Source organism: Rhodnius prolixus, unplaced genomic scaffold (genome assembly GCF_049639745.1).
Source record: "Rhodnius prolixus isolate KJV_2025 unplaced genomic scaffold, Rpr scaffold_13, whole genome shotgun sequence".
Taxonomy (NCBI): domain Eukaryota; kingdom Metazoa; phylum Arthropoda; class Insecta; order Hemiptera; family Reduviidae; genus Rhodnius; species Rhodnius prolixus.
In genome coordinates, this window is record NW_027411583.1 from 8,326,655 (window position 1) to 8,346,815 (window position 20,161).

Here is a 20,161-nt window from a genome sequence, read left to right on the forward strand (position 1 = left end):
CAATTTTTAAAAATTATTGAAACGTTTGTCTTTAATTTTTACTTTATTGTCTATTTGAAATATTTTACCAGGAAAACGGTTTTGCTGAGATTCTGGTTGACAAGGGATTGGTTCTAGACTTGCCCTATCGTTAATGTTGCATAACTACCAATACAGAACTCTGAACTGCTACTTCGTTCAGCTGCCAAAGGTGTGCGTTAGTCAACCCAAGTATTTTTCTTTCTATATTGTTTGGATAACTGAATTCCATATCATTTCTTTAAATTTGAATCTCTTATCAGTGATTTATATTCCTTATAACATATTCTTATCTTGAATTCTGCACGGTTCCTAATTTTCAAAGAATAATGAATGTAGTTTGAAGGAAAACAGCGTCGTCAAAAGTGAAAATTTTTCGAAATATTACTTCATTTTTTCACAATTTTCTTGAAAAAACTATTTTACCTAATTTCTTTTAACCTTCATATAAAAGCAAAATTCATAATGTCGAACGATATAAGTTTACTTGATTTGGTTCCTATCATAGGATCCGGCTGTAACTTAGCAATCGAAATCCTGCAACTGGAAAATCCGCTGAACCGAGCCGAATTTTCATTTTCTGATATATTGAAAACGGCTTTTCCAATTTTCGATAAACTTGGTACTACATTATCCTCATCTTAATCTATAACTTTTATTTTAATCATTTTAAGATGTAGGACATTTCTGTGGGTAGGCTTTATAAACTATGTCATTTTAAGTGTAAATTATATGAGTTTTGGGATGGGCTTTTGAAAAAAATCTGGAACCTTAAAAATTATAGTAAAAAGGACTTTTGAGTTACGTCATAAATATGTATGCATAAAGCTAAATTCGATCCAAGATTATTCTCAGAATTTGCTTTTACATTTTTAGAGAAAGTTCAAAATACAAATATCGGTAAGATAACATATAATCATTATTTTACGTCATTTTTTTTTACGTATCAATCTTTTTAAAAAAAGAAGCGTGAGATTGGTTTTAAACGAAATTCAAATGACATCAGAAAAGAGATCAATTTTCGTAAGTACAATTCAAGGTCCTCAACAAAAGATGCCGCTAATTTGATCATATTGTCAGATTAATGGACGTCAGTTATACCATTTCAGATAAACCATTTCCGTTGCCAGTACAAACTGAACAGGCCTTTAAAAAAAATGAAAGAAAAAAGCAGTGTTAATTAATTTTTTTTAAGTCTATGAATACACTTAAAGTGAATCTCTGTGAATAATATCAATTTCTCAGAGTTCAAGGTCAAGTAAAGCTTCAGATAAAGGAGAAGTTCAAGGTAGGCCGTATTTACTATTGTCTCTTATCTTACTTTCAGTACCACATACTTCCAGAATTACGAAATGATCATATACAATTCGTTTTATAGTTATTAAATTTTTTTACTGTGTGCTGAGTTTAAAAAATCTGGTATAGCCACACTCACACGCGTGTCTATTTTAATTTTCTTAATTCACGAATCAAACTTCGAATTTATTTTAAAGGCTAGTTGACCTCCAAATTTGATTAATATAATAAAAGGACTTTTGGGGAAGCTGTGACGTCTCAGGACCGCTCCTTAAAGTCAATTTTCATTGAAAAAATAGCTATCGGATGAGTAGTTCGAATACTTGCCACTCTTTTAATCCTTTTAAATATTTAATGCGATCATAAATTACACTAAAATTGACACTTTAGAGAGAGAAGGCTCTTTCTCTTTTGCTAAAATGTTCTGAAACGAATTTTCCTTGGGAAAATAAACGCCGTAAGAATGAAAACGTAGCTTTTTTTTAAAAAAAGAAAATCTAATTCTTCTTTTAAATTCTTAGATCGAAATTACCGCTTTTACTGAGATTTTTCACTTTTCTGAATTACTCGAAATTGGCTCCAGCAATTTTCTCTAAATTTTAGTGTAAGTTTAGTACACGAAGATGTATGATTTTTTGTTTTTTTGTCCAAGTCGACTAGAAGAGCTGGCTGCTATTATAGATATGTTGGTCTGTGTCATATGGAGATAGCAAAGGGGTTTTAGGATGACCAATTTTGATGTCTTAACCCGCTCGATCCCGAATCTGCTGTTGGTGTTTCTTTGTAAATAAGTTTATTGGGTATCCAGATGTGTTTGCCCTCACAGTATTAATGCATATTGATGAGAACTGTGGGCTGTTGTCTGCCCAAATTGTTTACACGGTGCCCATCCTAGTAGATTGTGAGATAATATCGGGTCTTTTAAAGATTTCTCTCGGACACCTGGTTGTTTTCCTTACTGTCCGTTTGTTTAATGAAACCACTTCTACAAAGTGAGACTTATGCGTTGTTTTCCCTTTATGGATACTGCATAATTTGTTCGTTGCAGCTGTGAATCTTAAGTGGGCTAGACCCTAGTCTGGATTTTCATTCTAGACACGGTCTACTGCTGTTATTCTTGTCTTTGGGAGTGGTAGCTATATTCCCTCCTTTCTTACGAATAATGACTCATACTTAAACATTTTCCTTAAAAAAATTAATATTAAAGCGGTTCTAAGGGAGTCCTCAAATGTGTAATGAACGGTTTCACAAACCGTACAATTTTAGGAAGAATTGAATACCTTTCTCAAATTTAGAGTTTGAGATTTTTTATTTTTCAATTATACAGATCAACAACTTATGCAAGTACATATGGCCATTTTCTCTTGGAAACTATATAACAGGTGAAAACAGTTGCGAAATTTATTTTGTGCTAATGCCTTTTTTTTAAGCATTAAAGCGATAATCTGAGAATAAATCCGTGATGATTGATTAGTTAAAAGTATAGTTTTGCTGCGGGATTATCTTCCAACTTTTTTTTTTCTGCCTATTCTAATTTCTCAATCAATTATTGAGCGATGGTGGCGCCGTGCTGTGACGGTCAAACAAAACGATAGTGTTTCTAAATTCGATGCGGTTGTTTAGTAAGGTTACGGGGCTCACCTGTGATTGTCGAGTGCATTGTGTATATTCGTATAGTTTTTTTTTTGTTTAAAAACTTTTCTTTTTAGTTTGATTTTATTTTCATTCCTTATACTTTTTTTTTTTTTTTAATGGTAGCACTCTTTCTAATTATAAACCAAATAATTTCGTGGAATGACAACCTGAACAAAGTGTTTTATAGGTGAGTGCCGAGTTGAGAAAAATGGCTAGCTTCGCAGCGCAGGCTGCGCTAAGAGCTAAATGGAGTGATCTCGTTGAAGGATCAACCTTCGAGATTCCGGAAGTATCTTCCGGCGTGAAGAGTGTCGTAGGATGGCTCAAGCAGGTTTGCTTCAAGTCGAAAAAAAAGAGAAAATCTACAAAAAAAAAAAATGAGAGAGATAAATATAAAGCACCGGATATGTTGCTTCAGTATTTTTGTTTTTTGTTTTTTTTTTCAATTGCGCTTATTTTATTTATTTTAGTTTCATTTCTTCGAATATTTGTTTTTGGAACCATATACACTTCCTTCTTCATGGCTACGCACTGTGGAAAGAACATTGTTCACAAGCACTTGCACAGCTTTTGGAAGATTTTAATACCAAATAGAAATTAAAAAAAATTAATGTGTGTTACAGACAGTATTTAAAATTGACTGCCAGACTAGGATCATGTTCCTAATAAAATGACACCCTTCAAAAATCCTTGTAGGTTTAATAATAAATGCTGCTGATTTTTTATTTATTTTATAAATTTATTTTGCGATTGCTTTTTCTATCTTCATTTAATTTGTGTTTTGCATTAGTATATTTTTTAAGTTACAAAAACCTTGGACAAAACTGAAAGACTTTTTTTCTCTGTTTCTTTTTATAATTTTTTGCTAATGACCTTCGCAGTAGGTGTTTTTTGTTCTTTCTGTTCATTGCTTCACACTTTTAGTTTGTAGTAGTCTATATATACTACGTAGATTTCAAATCAGTTCATATGTGTGTGCCTCTATTAAAGAAAAAGAAAAAACTTATCAGCAAACATTTGGTACCTTTGGCTACTTTCTGGCTGGATATAAAGTATGAATTTGCACCTGGTCAAATTTGAATGCTAAATTTAAAATGGTTTCGTGAAAGGTATATTTTAGCTCTATTATATCTGTAATTTATGCGTATTATTAATCATTTATAACATAATATTGGATAAGTTATACACATTTGAAGTTTTCAAAACTAAAATTCGTAAGTTCATTTACTCCATCTAACTGTAATTTTTATTTTTTGAATTAGAGTTAAAAAAAAAAAAATAGGTTTAAAACTAGTTATTAGATTTTTCGAATAGAAGTACAAAAAAATTGTGTAGAAAGTCGTGTGTTCACGTTTGTTAGAGTTTCGAAGGTTTGTTTAAAGTAACATACCTAATAATTGTATGGATTTTTTTAATTCATTTGTTCAGCTCTAGTTCAGGCATCTCTGAAGTTATTCATTTCGACTCACAAAAAAGAAATTTATATTTTTTTTTATAATAAATACATGAACCTATTTAGGAAACACTTTTTTTCTTTTTCTCACAATAGGACTTCTTAATTCACTCCCTCTCAATCTTTATTTTTATTTGGGCAAATATGCTTACGTAAAAAGAGAATTTAGGTCTTTCAGTAATGTTGATTTCATCAGAGTTGTCCTCAGTCTAGTGTAGAGCAAATCTTCTGCTTCACGTACTACACTTGCAGTTTAATTTAGACTCTTTCAGCTAATGTAGAGTGTGGCAGAAGCATTTAAGTAGGAAGCCTAATTCTCTACACTAAACTGAAGAATCTAACCATTGATGGTAATGAATACCCTAAAACATCAGAAATCACAAAAAACTATCGTGCTATTGACGAATAAAATCAACGATATAGGTATTACTTTACGCAGTAAAAGAAGCTTAACGCTCAAAGCTTCACCAAAAATTGTTATTTTGTTACCTAGCAATAAATTTTTAATAAACATTCTTAAAATGAATTTTATTACAAGTTAAAAAACTACTTTAGCTGCCTTTTTTAAAAAAAGTGAATTTCAAAGTTCTTTTAGTGTCAGTCAACAAGTACCATTTTCGTTTTGATTTTTGAAGTTGTTTGAAGTTTCCGAGGTGCAATTTCAAAATTCTATTTTCCTATTTTAGAATTAGCTGTTAACAAAAGCAACAAATAAAAGAGTTACTTATTAAAGCAATTTACGAACAGTACTTACAATATTCTGAAGGCTACAATTTTATTATTTAAACGATTTTCACTTACGAGATTTAGAGGAAGTCATCTAAAGTTTACTCTGAGCCTTTAATCTTAAATAAATTAACGAAATTTAAATTATTATTTTTGGTTTTTTGTTTTTGCTAAAATTAAGACTTGGAATTTGTGATTAAATTAGAGAGCATTGATTTAAGAGGTGTTATAATTATATAGTCTCTTTGTGGAGGTAGCAAGCCATTAAGGGATCATTAACTTTCAAAATTTCACTTCAAAAATGGGAGCGGTTAATATTATCATAATTGCTGTCAATTCGTTACTATAAGACGACTAACGGTGTTTCATATAGACTGGTTCCTTCTAATGGCTTTATAGTGAAAGTAGCTAAAGGCACAATTATTCAAATTAATTCATGTTGAGAAGTCTTTTATCTTTTTTTTTTTTTTGTCAAGTAACAACTTTTTTTAAGTTCAATTTATGAAGGTTTCTTCTCTGCAATTATTACAGGCATCCTTGGAGGTTCGTGAAGCAGGACGTAGAACTCTCAACTCTCTAGCACCAGCCATGCCACCTAGTGATACGATTACCATCCTTCATTACAACGATGTATACAACGTAGAAAAGAGGAAGAACGCTGATGAAGGAGGTGCCTCGAGAATGTGTACAGCATTCAAAAAGTGTTGTGCTCCAGGGGAAAATCCGTTGGTTTTGTTCAGTGGTGATGCCTTTTCTCCATCTATGTGTAAGTCATTTTCATTGGCTTAAATTTGGATGATTTTAATAACTAAACACAAACTGGATACATAATTGCAAATAACAAATGTAGACTCTTGCAAATTAGTTTATTAATTGTATCCAGCACGAGAAGGTACTTATTGTAATGTAAGCAGCATAAATTCAATGTAGCCCTAAGCGCCATATCCACTAAAACGGGGTGATGATCTCCAGGACTGAAGGTCGGGATTGATCTCACGAGGAGATACGTTAAACCGGTCCCTTGACCGACTCTGTTTAAAGCGACGTAGACGGTTGTCAGATTAGGAAGAAGAAGAGAGGACTAGCAACCGGATTAGAATGATCAGTTTCTTGTAAAGTAAGGAAAAAAAGCGGATTAGTTTGGGAATAGAGGCATATTGATGTTTTTATGGACTTTTCACTAGAAAAGTAGAAGCATTGACGATTCGACTAATTTTGACTTGGAAGGAGTATATTATTAGGATGTTCCAGGATTTTGCTGATCCATTCAGTTCTGCTCCGTCAATATCGGTTGTAATTTTGGTAGTGATTTCTAGATTGTCAGTGTTGTCCAGCTGAGTTCTTGTCCTTTATGTTGAAAGTGTGGGTTCTAAATTAGTGAAACCCAGGTGAAACCTCAGATAGCAAACTTGATTGAATGCCCTGATTTTGTATCGGTAATATCGGGCTGGGTTGTCGTGCTAGTGTAAAAGTAAATATTGTACGTTTTTAGTTTAATTCACTAACGCGAGTTCCATTTAGTTTTAAGAAGATCAAGGTGGCTTAGAATATTTCGGTAGGCTTTAAGAAGGGGTCTAGGCGTGAGGACAGTAAAACGGTATCATCAGTTGGTAGAGGTCTTAGAATTAGGATAGATATTTAAAAAGATTTATTTTCTTTATCTTGAAGTTAGAGGATGAAGTGTCATGATCATTTCAGTGGTTTGAAATGTAATTTAAACTCCAACGTGAATTCTACGATTCATGCTTTGACTCCATAAGGCAATTCAGTCTGTAGAAGGAAGATTTATGTCATTTTCCCACGCATTGGCAGCATTTAACCAACAAAAAAGTGAAAAGTGAACTCCATCAATTTTAATTGGCGGCAGAAAATTAAATTTTTAAATGATATTAAATCCGTGCTGAAACTTTATAGACAAAAAGATACAAATGATCTTTCAACAACTCTAACAAAGTTGAAAAATGTATAATATTTACCTCAAAGAAAATGTTGCCAAATTAAATATTGTCCCTGTCCTTTTTTTGACTAACTATTTTAAATAGATAAAAGAAAAAGTACTGTTGATTTGCTACAAATGTTTTTGTTCTATTAAAACCTTGAATTCAAGTACTAAGTACGAAACCTTTAATTCATGTACAACGTGCGATACTAAATGTTAACTTTTGTAAAATCCCAGTTTTATCAGTCGTATTATTTTCAAAATTTAAACTAGGTCAAAAAAATAGTAATTCATTATTGAAACGGTTACATTCATTCATTGTATTCTTTTCTCTGCTATATTCTTACCTATGTTTTTGTTTTTATTTTCTTAATTGGAGTAAATTGATTACACATTGTTTTAATCTTGTTTTAATTAGATAATTTATTGGTTGCAGTGAGTACCTGTACCAAAGGAGCCCAAATGGTGCCAGTATTAAACGCTTTTGGCACTCATTGCGCTGTTTTTGGCAATCATGATTTTGGTAAGTTTATTTTTAAAATTAAAATTTGTCAGCTCCTACGATATTATAATCTATTTTTTTTTTTTTTTTTTAATTTTGCTCTTATTTTATTTTTAAGATTTTGGTTTGGAAATATTAAGCGAAAGAGTAGCTGACACAAAATTTCCTTGGTTAATGTCCAATGTGATCGATAATGAAACAGGAAGACCATTAGGTGACGGAAAAATAACTCATGTTATAGAATGGGCTGGAAAAAGGATAGGATTGGTAAGTTTTCCATTCATAAATTCAAAAATTATGTTATTTGCATTTATTTGTATATCTATGAATTAAGTCACTCCAGTAAGGAGTCCAATTCTTTAAAAAAAATTATTTAGAAATTAAATTCACTTACTACAGACAAGACTTCAAACATGGCTGTTCTTGAACCTTCTTTAGTCAGCGGGCATTGTAGGAACTCTTTCTTTCTAGCAATTTTTCTGCTAATAAAGATTCAAATTAGTGGAATAAAAGTGATATTCATACAATATTATTGCTTTATAGATAAAAGAAATTTCACACGTTTTTATTAACCGTTGTTGACAATTTATGGTTAGATATAGTTAATTTTTTAGTGAAATAATTTTAGCTACTTATAATTAGGTTAGATAGGCAGAAGTTCATCTTAAGACAATCTATTTCGTCTTTAAACTATGCTCCAAAATCCGATAGTTGCTGATTACGATCTGTCCCAGTTTGTTAATGTTGCTAACATTACTTCATGTTCATTTCAGGTAGGTCTTGTAGAAAGAGAATGGTTGGACACCTTATCCACTATAAATCCCGATGAAGTTACCTTTTTAGATTTTGTGGATGCTGGTAAAAACCTAGGTGCACAACTTAAACATGAGGTAAAGATTAAAATAGAAGTATTAAATTAAAATGTTTTTCTAACACCGTTTTATATTTTGAAGCTTGGTTTGTAAGAGCTAGGTCTTTAAAAAACAGTTTTATGAAATTGCCAAACAGTGAGTCTTCATTAGTGGTGTGATATGTAATGATACGTTTATGGATTAGCTGGGCGTAATTTATTACGAACTGCTAAAATCGGAGGAAACCAAAGCGGGAGATCGCTATCGGTTACATATGATGCGTTTGAGCCGAGCATTGAAAGAAAAGCGACCGCTATACGAGCAGAGACACGGCAAAATGATGTTGCTACATGACAACGCTTGGTCACATGTTGCACAACCGGTGAAAACCTATGTGGAAACACTTAAATAGAAAATCGTACCCCATCCGCCTTATTCACCTGACATTGCCCCTGATGATTACTACTCTTTCCGCTCGATGGCATGTAGCCTAGCTCAGCAGCACTTCCATTCTCCTGAAGATGCTAAAAAATGGGTCGACTCTTGGATTTCCTCAAAAGAAGTATCATTTTTCCGACGTGGAATTCAAGTGCTGCCAGAAAGATGGGAAAAACTAGTGGCTAGCGATGGACAATATATTCAATAAAATGTTTTTTACAAATGTTAAAAATACAGCATTAATTTTCAAAAACAAAAAAAAACAGTGAAAACTTCAGGATCCCTATAATATTATTTTTATGTTTTACATTTTAGGGATGTGATTTAGTTATTGCATTGACTCACATGCGATTGCCGAATGATGAAAAACTGGCGAAATGTTGCGATGAGATAGATCTTATACTGGGAGGTCATGACCACATATATCTTGTGAATAAGGTAGTAATTTTTGTCATTTGTTTCGTAGTAATGTACAAAATCTCGACCGATTTAAGTGCTATCTAACGTTACCACCACAGCATATGATAATTTCAGGTTAACTAAGTTGTTTTTTCTTTTTTAAATAACGACTTTTTAGTTTTATACCTAGAAATACAACCCAGTGTGTTAAGATCATGACATTCCAATAGGTTCCTTACCATGAAGCAAGCACAATTCTTCTGTTGACCATTTGAATACTTATTGGTCAGCAGAGTCAATAGATGTGTATAACTATTTTGATTTAAAGAACTCACGGTAAGCTATATCCTTACCATTTGTATTTTTTCAAGGGAAGTCTTTAAGAAGGCAACCGTAATGTTTATGATTCAATCAAAGTTAAGGACGGAATTTATGATTTTCTTTTCATGAAAGTAATTAAATTAAAGTGCTCTTTAAATGTATGTTCTTAAGGTTCTTATAAAGAACTAATCGGTTTTACTTGAAACGTTTTTTGAGAAATTAATTTTGGTTTTCGGGGAGAGGCATTCATCTTAGTTGCCATTTCTGGTATTTTTTCTGTTTTACCTAAGCTTAAAGTAAAATTTTTGTTACTAAATATTCACAATATTAAAAATAAATTAAACTATCGGTCTGCAAAATTGCTTAAAAGTTATGTTATGATCATCTCTATAATTTTCTTATCCGCGTAACCAAATTTATTTGTGGTAAGTGATTAGCTCAGGTGATAAACCCGAAAAATTTAGGTTCATTATAGTATTTAATGGTTTGTTGTTTATTTGTTACAAGCTATCCTGGAATATTTGTACACGCAGTATTAACAAGTATCTTCTTAACATAATATGTACATATGATTTTTGTTTACAGGTAAATGGCAAATATGTAGTTAAAAGTGGTACAGATTTTCATAATTTCTCTAAAATTTATATCACTTTTGAAAATGGCCCAAACGTGGAAGTATCTATTAATGAAATTAAAGTAGATTCGTCATATGACGAGGATGAACAACTGAGTGAAGAATTAGAAAAGTATACAGGTTTATATTAATTTTTTAATTAATTCTTTCGTATTCATTCTCTGTCTGGATTGTTTTGGCTTTTCTTTATGCCATATATGATATTCCAATAGTGTTAATAAGTAAATTATGTTCATTGAATATGAACCAGTCTATTTGAATAGATTTAATTAATTGGATATTTAAGTTTCCTTGAAGAAGTTATAAAGCTAGCAATAATACATAAGTAAATATGATGGAAGGTAAATTTGGCATGATCTGACTTAAAAGAGTCGTAATCTGAAAAGGGACAGTGTATTCTTCCTGGCCAGATAGCTGTCATTCTGTGTTATATCCTAGCGTCAGCAATCTAATATGGCCTCAATGGCTGGGCTTTCAGCAATGAGATTGACCTTTACAATTTCTCTATTGAGTATTTTGAAGAAAAACTAGAACCATCATGTAAAGAGAAGCATTTTAGATCTTTCAAACCGGTGGGCCAACATCGTGAACCATTCAAATTAATTCCTTATCGATTCTGACATAATAAATTGTATAATTTGGTGTGGAGGGGGGTACGGCACGGATTTGTGCTCCAATCCTACACTTTAGATTCAATAGTGTAATCGAACTCGTTACTGTGATATATTTGATTTAAAATTCTTGTATTAAAGAAGTTTTTTATTAATCATGTAGAATTACGATTATAATCATGAATTACCGCCAGATTAATAGAGTTAGAAGTAGCACTTCAGATTCGATCATAGTAAATTGTGTTTAATAATTTAAAGTAATCTTTTGGAACTGATAAATGGAAGAAAAAGGAGTTTGTTTGAGATGATTGAAATTGATAACTTTAATTTTACTTTTCAAACTTTATTGAGCTGTTTTCGAGCGCGTACGAATAGTTTTTTAAGCTTTTTTTAACTTATTCTTGTCATTTTCTGTCATTCACAGTTTGAAAAAAAATCATATTATCTTAATTACATTGTAATTGAAAGGGTATTCTTGTTAATGTCAATTTCTATTCCTTTCTGATGCAGTATTGATGGAGGGAAAACTGGATGAAGTATTGGGCGAATTTACTGTAGAATTAGATGGAAGATTCGAATCAATTAGAAAAAATGAAACAAATCTAGGGAATTGGGTAAGTTAGAGTTCATACCTATTATCTGTATTTTATATTAAAATTATTATTTTATCTAACTACTAATATTGTAAAATAACTAAATAAAAAGTTCAATTCCATCCCTCTTGAAATTATTAATGTCGGAGCGGAATTTGATAACTCAAAATTTTATTGTATTAAGCTCGTTTTCTTATTATTTGTAGAGCTCCTCTTATTCTACAAACTATCATGTCACTCGCGTCATGGTATAAAGTAGAGATTTGTTTGATTCATTCAATATAAAGCTGAAAACTTTTCTGTGGACGACATGTATCTTTTATTCTCTGCACTATTTTTATAATAAAACGAAATAAATGTTAACATTAACTTATTTTAGAGTTTTTAAATATAAATAGCTTATATATAATTAAAATTAGTCTAGTATGTAGTTGTTAAGGAGACTATTTCATCCTTATTGAACAGTTGCACTATTATATTTTTTACTATTATTATATTTTTACTTCTCTGATTGTACCTTGAAGTATTATCTTGAACTGTAACTCGGTAAAAAATTAAGTGTGTACTTATTTTGTAAAATAAATATAAAAATATATGGGCGCTAATGACCTTAGACGCCGATGCGCCGGCAAATAATAATAATAATAATATTATAAACTAAAAAACCTTTAAAGGATTTTTTTTTTTTGTTTTAGGTGTGTGACGTGGTATTAGCAGCAACAGGAGCCGATCTTGTCATCCTAAATAGTGGAACTTTTAGATCTGACAGGATACACCTACCTGGACCGTTCACTATGAGAGATTTGATGTCCGTTGTACCACTCACAGATCCGATTGTAGTTCTGGAAGTTACCGGTAAGAATCTTTATCTGTTATTTACAAAATCTAATGAGAACTCGACGACTTTTTCTAACATTCTCAAGGTACTAGCTCGTTCATTTTTTTTTATTTTTAAAGTTAATGGCTAAGTTGTAGTCAGAATTCTCTGTAGAAGGACTCAGGTTGAAATAAATATAGAATTTCAACTTCCTGCAATTTTTAATTTTTGATATATTTCGTAGAAAGACACAGGTTTACACATGCTTATAAAAACTACGAGTATATATATATATTTAAACTGATGAATAAGTTGGATGTTTGGCCTTTGTTACAATTTAAATTTTAATGGATAGTAGAAGCCAAAAAGTATAAATTATCTTAAAAGTTCGACCACAAGAGTCAATGTTTAATAGACAAGAGTCATTGTAATCTGATGCAGCTTACTGCAACTTTAAACTGTAAGAGATTGAAAATAATTCTTCCAAAGTGAATGAAGTTCTCATTGAAATTGGCTCCTCGGTCTCGGTAGCATATATAAAAAATGTCTAATTAACAGAGTAAACAAAAGATAAAACGAAATTTGTTTTATTTATTGATTTCTTATTTACTTTTTTTTTTTATTTATTTAGGGGAACAGATAGTTACCGCGCTAGAAAATGGTGTTTCAAGTTACCCTAAATTAGAAGGAAGGTTTCCTCAGGTCGGTGGAATCCAATTTGCTTTCTATGAAGAAAACGAACCGGGAACTAGGGTAGAAAGAGGCCTTATTAAGGTAAGTAATTGAACTTTAAAAAAACAGTGCCTCCCTAGTTATGGTAGTAATTGTTTAATAATACTTTAGTAATAATGATAGACATACTGAAAAATAGATGTTAACTTTCTGTTATTGGTTAATATCAAAATACGTGGCGTTTCATTTCAATTATTATATTTTTTCTATTAAAAATTAAAATGAAAAGTTTGAGCGAGTCTTGCATCTCCTTCAGTATTTGAAGTCACCTTTGAAGGCGACTTTTTTTTTCCTGTCTTTTATCGCGAATGTATTTATGAAGGATAACAAGTCGTTAGTCATATTCTCGTATTCTAAATGACATTGTGCCAAAACCTGACAAAATTTCTAACATAAATGGCAGATAAAATGGGTGCCATAAATTTCTGTAAGTCAGCCTATGCTGCAAACAGGTCACATCCTCTGACCTAATATAAAAAAAAAGGCTAACTATAATTTTTTTGTCTTATTTTACCGTTCTGTATTCAGAAACGAATTAAGAGTAGAGTTTCAACTTCTAAATTATCATTATAACTCGCGATTGCTTAAGGCATTTTCTCTGTTAATGTTTTTCTTCTCTTCTCTTTCACAACTCTGTAAACTTTTAAAATGATCCTTGTTATGATAATCAACAAAAAAAAAAGAAACTACATCACCGAATTCCTCTGGCACTACTTTAGCTGCTACCCTTATTCCTCTATCCATTCTGCTCCTCCAGTGAACTAGTCCATAGATTTATTTAGTCTCCCGACCATATTTCCCATCAAATATTAACATTCTTGTGTTAAAGTAGAAAAATTCCATTTTTGTTATAATCCTAGGCCAACCAAAAGAATGAGTACCTATATAATACATTCTATTAAGTGAATAAAGTTACTGAAATAAAAATACATCAATATTTTTAGCTTCCAAAAAATGCACGATGAAAAACAACTAAATTTCCCTTACAAATAGGAGCTTTTCCATCATTAAGAATCGTTTACATTCTGGCAATACTTGATAGATTGAAATTGTTTTCAGGTTGGAGATGAATACCTTCGAAATGATTCTCGCTATAGGCTAGCTACAAAAACTTATCTCGCACAAGGCAGTGATGGCTACAGCATATTTAAAAACTGTAGAACTCTGGTAAGTTAATTTTTATAATTTGACGCGTAATGTTTTTCTCAAGTGATTTTGCTTTATGAAATGGAAATGAATAGAAGTTTATTATTGAAAATTTGGTTATATCCACAATTCTGGATAATATCACTGATTTTGGTCGTGTCATCCATTTTTTTTGTTTTTGTCCCGTTTTGTATCCACCATTAGGGGCTATGCCAATGTGAGAATATTTTTACTCAATAAGTTTAATAAGAGAAATTGATTTCAATCAAGTTTCCGTCTCACACTACATTTTCTGACTCACAAGTGTTGACTCAAGCTCTCTTGATGGTTGAAAACCTGAAACCAGTCAAAAGTATAAAAAAAAATGCCATGCTACAATCAGTAATTTGTTATTTTGACTTTAGGTTGATGAAGAGGGTTGTCCAGAATTGGGTATTGCTATACAGAACCATTTTGAAGCTATTAAAATGAGATTGGGTAAGTGTAAACGATCGTCTAAACATCGTCAGAGTCTGGTTACTTTATCCAGAAGGTGAGAAGTAATTTTATTATTTTATTTTTTCTTATTTATGTATTAGTTAATACAAATTGTAAAAATATAAGCATATTTTGCGCTGAGTTTTGTATGTTTTTACTAAGTAAATTCCTGTACAGGCATAGTTTGATTAAAATGCTAGATGGAGAAGAATTAGATGGACCTCCTCCTTTGAGGAAAAGTTATACAATATGTCAGGAAGTATGAATTGTCATTATCCAACTTAAACTTTTATGCAAATAAATTCCTTTTTTTTGCCCTAAGTTTTGTTATTGATTTAACTTTAATAGGGTGCTTTGCCTAGAAGCCATTTCACCAGGAGGGCCTCATTAGATGACCTCGAACAACATTCCTGTCTGCTGGCGCCTGAGATAAGCAATAGAATTATGAAATTAAATTCTGAGGTAAGCGCGCTACATTAACTACCTTAATTTTCAACACTCACATTACTCATTTTTAGTATTTTCTTCCCACGTATGATCGAAAAATCTGCCTGTAAAACTTGATTACTTTCTTCGATCGACCTCATTCGATAAAGAAAGAAAAAAATGCTCCTCCAAAACGACCATTGGCTTTTCTGTGCCTAATGGGGATTAGGCACAGAAAAGCCAATGGATGCGTTTAAACAATGAAAACCATTTCCGATCTTGAAACTTTATAAGATTTCCTCAGTCCACGGGTAGGGAATACTTATGTGTTACCTTATCTCGGTTTCGTTCCATTATTTTCCCGTTTTCTACAGGAAAAATGAGTTCATCTCCTGCATACTGCCAGATAACCATTTCTACGAATTTCATTCCATCACCATCTATAAAATATTAGAAATTTAAATATATTGATTTAAAAAATTTTCAAAATTCTCTCGACAGAAACACGGCCAATTTTCTTCAAGCCTAAAACCAAAAACCCAGATAAAGACTATCATTTAAATTTGATGAAGAGTTCTCGTTGCGGTATAGTTGTAATCTAACGATCAAGCAGTAATCTAAAGTACTATTTTTGTTCTAGCATAGTTTTAGTTATTTTATGAAACATTGAACATAACGTGTATTTAATAATACAACTCTGCTTGTAGAAAATTGTTCTCTTCAACAATTGAAAATATAATATAATAAATGAAAGAATCTTTTCATGCCAGATACGCTAATCCTGTTAGGAAAGTTAGCCCAGTTTTATTTAAAAATCATAATGATTTTCTTACGTTAAAAAAAGTTTTATATCTTATCTCAAAATTTGTTTACAGTTACGCGATCGCCTAATATTGGAAAAAGAACGTCTACAAGCGGATACAGTTATACAAGAAGAGCCAGAATGTCAAGATGTGTAAGGAATAAAAAACAATCTAAAAGTAAATTAATAAAATATTTATGAATATACACCAAATTTTTAAATTTTCAATTTTTTCTGTCAATTCGAAATAAATTAAGTGCTTTTCTTGAAAAAAAAGAAAAAGAGAGAAATAAAAACGTAGTTTAAAAAAAAACGCACGCCTTGACGACGAATACTCACTTTGCAAGTTCGCTCTTTAATGAATTTAAACAATTTTAAATATTAAAATTAATTAGTATTTTAATTTTAAGCACGTTAAAAGAATTATAAAAATATTTGTTCGGTTCTACAAGGAGCTATCATCCTTGCGTACTAAATTTTAAATTGGAAAATGAAAATTATTTTACAAGTCAACAATGAAAAAATATGTTTCATTTAGCAGCTGGTCGTTGTTTATACAAAAATTATATGTTAATTCTGAAATGTATTTATTTATTAATTAAAAAAGACATTTGTTTTATTGAGTTACTTTTCATTTTTCTGGTCTAGTAATTAAAATTATATTCGGCTGTTATCTGTTGCAGTGGTCTTGAATCAAAGAGGAAGTAAAACAGAAATATTTTAAAGAGTGAGATAAACATTATAAGAGATTTAAAGCTAGCATTAGTTATCTGGGGGAAGATTCGACGAATTACTGAATGTGTGTGATAGCACAAATTGAAACTGATGGTTCCAGTCAGGAGCAAAGTGGTCCATATAAGAGAGATGGAGCTTGAATTTTAGAATTTGCATAAGGGCAATTCTGTGACTTTTTGGCTGAATGATCGCTACGTTCCAGGCTGAGAACCTTGTTCTGAGCAAAAAGCATTTAGATTTTAGGGGAAGTGTTTTCCTAACAGCTGAGCTCAAAGTTTGAAGCTATACTTGTTGCAGCTCTAAATTATTGGGAGTATTCAGAAAAATACTCAGTACTCTTACTTGGAGAAATGATGTATGGCTTAATATGCATTGTATACTGTTCCCTGCCTTCTGATATGCCTACAGTGTTAGCTGTTTCATACACCTCTAATCTCCAATCGTCAATACAAGAGAACTTATATTTTTTATGACAGTACAAGGACGAACAAAAAAAAAATTTAAGCAGTAAGCACCATCTCTGTGCGATGCCGAAAACGTTTCCACTTGTATTAAAGTTCAAAACAGCATTTCCATTATTTTCTGATCTGTTAGGTCGTCACTTGGTCCATCCAACCCAAGGTAAGATGGTGAGCTTTAAACCTCGAAGAATCATTGTACTCCTATTTCCATTAATGGCAGAAATCAATTTAATTTAACTCCCTTTGACGAATCAACTATCACTTTGTACCTAAGACTACACCTAAAGATGTAATGATAGTTTATAGAATACATAGATCGAAATGAATTAAGTATTTCAAATACTTGCATAAGAAAAATAGATATGGTTAAGAACATTGAATGAATTTTCTTTCTTCGAAAACTAGAAAGTAGAAAAATCCCTTCGATTTAATCCTCAACCGTGCTCCATCCTCTTTACCAAAAATGTTTAATTGTTACTCTGTCTTATGACCGTTTTGTATTAATATTCATAAAGAGATGAAGATTTAAATAAGATTAAATTAGGCCTAGATCACGGGGTGGGTAGGTTTCCCAGGCACTGCAGTTTCTGTCTTCATTTAGATAGTGATTGCGATTGAGTGGGAAATGCCTAATCCAACTGTGGACTGTGGTAAGTAGTAATTATTTTTTTGTTAGTTTAATTAGTGCCTAAGTTGGGCTAAAATATATTAAATCAATGAATTAATTAACACGATAGATGTTACGTAGACCAGAGTTTACCTAAAATATAAAATAAACGTTTTATTGCTTTATTCTACTCTGTTTCATGAATTTAATGTAACAGTATTCTATGAAACGTGCAATTGTTTTTAGTATTAACCTCTGATATTTAAAACGGTTCATTATTTGATTTAATGAATTTGTTTTAAATACTAATTTCTGGGTAGATTCGAAAAAACTCGCATTTTGCACATTATAATTCTAGCTCATTATCAGTAGTATTTTAACACTGGCATTGATTATCTGAGTTACTGTACTTCATTAATATCTGTGATAATTACTGCTTCTAAAAAATAAGTGCTAAGTATTCGCTTCTAAACTGGGGCCAGTAATGTTGAATTTTAGGAAAAGACTACTTTTCTGGCCTTTATTGTACTCTCAAGGCTTTAAAAGTTCTAAGACAGATCTAAGCCTGTCAAGATTGAAGAAGAATTCTAGTGGAGTTGACATACGAAATTTGTCTTTTACGCCAAAGTAAGGATAGATCACAGTTTCTTCTAAGATTATATCAGTTATTACATCTCTTTTGTGTTATAATTTACTAAGAGAGTTCGATCTAGTTCAGTTTAAATTATATGAGCTAAATTGATGGCTGTTGTTTACGTGTAAAACATTAAGGGACATCCTCAATGTGGCTAGACTACTTAACTTCATACGCAAAGGAAGCCTTAATTGGTTAGCGAATGCCGCGAGGACGTAGTTAGTAATCAGGTAAGTGATTAATAGAGATATTTTACCTAAGAAACATGTATCTCGATTATTTTTCGTGTTATTAAGTAATAAACTTTCAGAGTCGTTATATTAAATTAAATTTTGGAGATAGTAACCGAAACTAATTACAGTTCCGATGCTATCCCTTCCAAAAATTGCTTTACGTCCAACGTCGCGGGGTACGACGGTATCGGCAGCAACTTGTGCAAACTGCTCTTTAACATATTTTTAATTCCTTTTTGATCGGCAGGCAAGGTGATTATTTGTTAAAATTATTCTCTCAAGTAATTAATAGTAATAAGGTATTATTACAAATAAATTACCTATAGCTTCATTATAGCATAAATAAGTGGAATACAATGAAGCAACGAATACTATGTCCAGTTTTAAAAAAATAAACTTAAGAGAGTTATTAGTCGGCTAAAGTTCAACTGGTCACTACTAGAGTGTGCAGCTGTAGTAGCTTATATTGACAACGCAGGAAAAATAGATTACTTCTGAATGTCTAATGGAGAGGAGGAGTCTTTTTCTTTTAACTTGCTTTTATTTTCAATTCGGAGAGGAAATATTCCTAATTCGTTCAAATCTTCGGATTAGATTTTTCACGAAAAATACGTATCTGTAAGTTAGTGAATTTTGAAAAGTAAACTGTTTTACTAAATTAGGACTTGATTCAAACCTATATTTCGGGAGGGTAAGTAAATATATAGAATATTTTTAAATGAAATTAAAACTCATACCGGTGTAAATATAATATAAAATTTATAAGTTACATTTCTTAGATAAATAAGGCCACAACTTATAAAAACGCTACCTCTATTATAAGAAAATATTCTTAAAATTCATACGAGAATGTTCATCATTTTCAATTTTCTCCTCTCATGTTCAACAGTAGTGGAGAGACTTGAAAAACTGAACATTTCTGTATACAAGCAGATCATCCTTTAACAAGTTCGCAGTTCGTAGTACTTACTAAACTGACTACTTCACTGACACTATCTTAGGGTGTACAGATATAAGAAATTCTTCACGTCATACTGTTCTAAATCTCTGACAAACTTTCTTATCATAAAATAATATAATATCTGCCCATTTTCTAACAAATTTTTCGCAGCCTGCACTCCGCTAAAAAAAAGGTTTCCAATCTGAAGTTTCTTTCTTTTTTCGAACCTTTCAATTCTTAACTTATTCCAAGGAGTATTTCAACACAAAACACATCATCATGGGCTGTCATATGGCTAAGCATTGAGGCGTACATTTCGATGTTTTTTTTACACTTCTTGTTTCTCTTCTTTATAACTTACCGTCTGTCTGACATCTCTCGTCAGGACTTGACGAATTCCTTGAGTTGTTTATCACTTCTCCAACTACAACTAATTTGCCCTATATAATATGTGAAACGTTTAAATAAACCCACGGCCAAATCTGAAGACAATGTCATGTAAGACATGAGTCATACATATTATATCGGTGAAGATGAGACGCTTGTAACACAGCTCTCTCACTGTACCATTAATTGCTTTAAATTAACACTATTAGCACTGTGTGAATGGTTTTATTAGATTTGTTATTGGAATATATTGATTCATTGATTGATTGATGTCATATGAATATTCAACAAATTGTTGTAATTTAATTTGCACTTGAATAAAAAGTAATGAAACATATTTATTTCCAC

The 20,161-nt window shown here is 31.5% G+C and overlaps 1 protein-coding gene and 1 long non-coding RNA gene across 10 annotated transcripts; one reads left to right on the forward strand and one right to left on the reverse strand.

The window, feature by feature from the left end:
- Nucleotides 1-67: 67 nt before the first annotated feature.
- LOC141448070 (5'-nucleotidase) lies at nt 68-16,435 on the forward strand. 9 transcript variants are annotated; one of them, XM_074116131.1, is made up of 16 exons: nt 71-190; nt 3,573-3,641; nt 5,660-5,894; nt 7,504-7,590; nt 7,688-7,836; nt 8,343-8,459; nt 9,174-9,296; nt 10,164-10,332; nt 11,334-11,437; nt 12,112-12,271; nt 12,865-13,007; nt 14,025-14,132; nt 14,516-14,643; nt 14,766-14,847; nt 14,937-15,050; nt 15,890-16,435. In XM_074116131.1, the coding sequence occupies exons 3-16, from the start codon at nt 5,717-5,719 to the stop codon at nt 15,971-15,973; spliced, it is 1,746 nt and encodes a 581-aa protein (XP_073972232.1). In that variant the 5' UTR covers nt 71-190; nt 3,573-3,641; nt 5,660-5,716; the 3' UTR covers nt 15,974-16,435. The 9 variants fall into 9 exon arrangements, with proteins under 9 accessions (XP_073972229.1, XP_073972232.1, XP_073972228.1 ...); XM_074116127.1 differs by lacking the exon at nt 3,573-3,641 and adding an exon at nt 3,137-3,280 and having other exon boundaries at nt 119-190; XM_074116130.1 differs by lacking the exon at nt 71-190 and adding an exon at nt 2,915-3,136.
- On the reverse strand, nt 7,967-16,294 carry LOC141448077 (uncharacterized). The gene is made up of 4 exons (XR_012454834.1): nt 16,156-16,294; nt 15,348-15,454; nt 13,661-14,447; nt 7,967-8,048 (listed from the first exon to the last, which is right to left on the reverse strand). It is a non-coding gene; the product is annotated as an uncharacterized lncRNA (long non-coding RNA).
- Nucleotides 16,436-20,161: the final 3,726 nt, after the last annotated feature.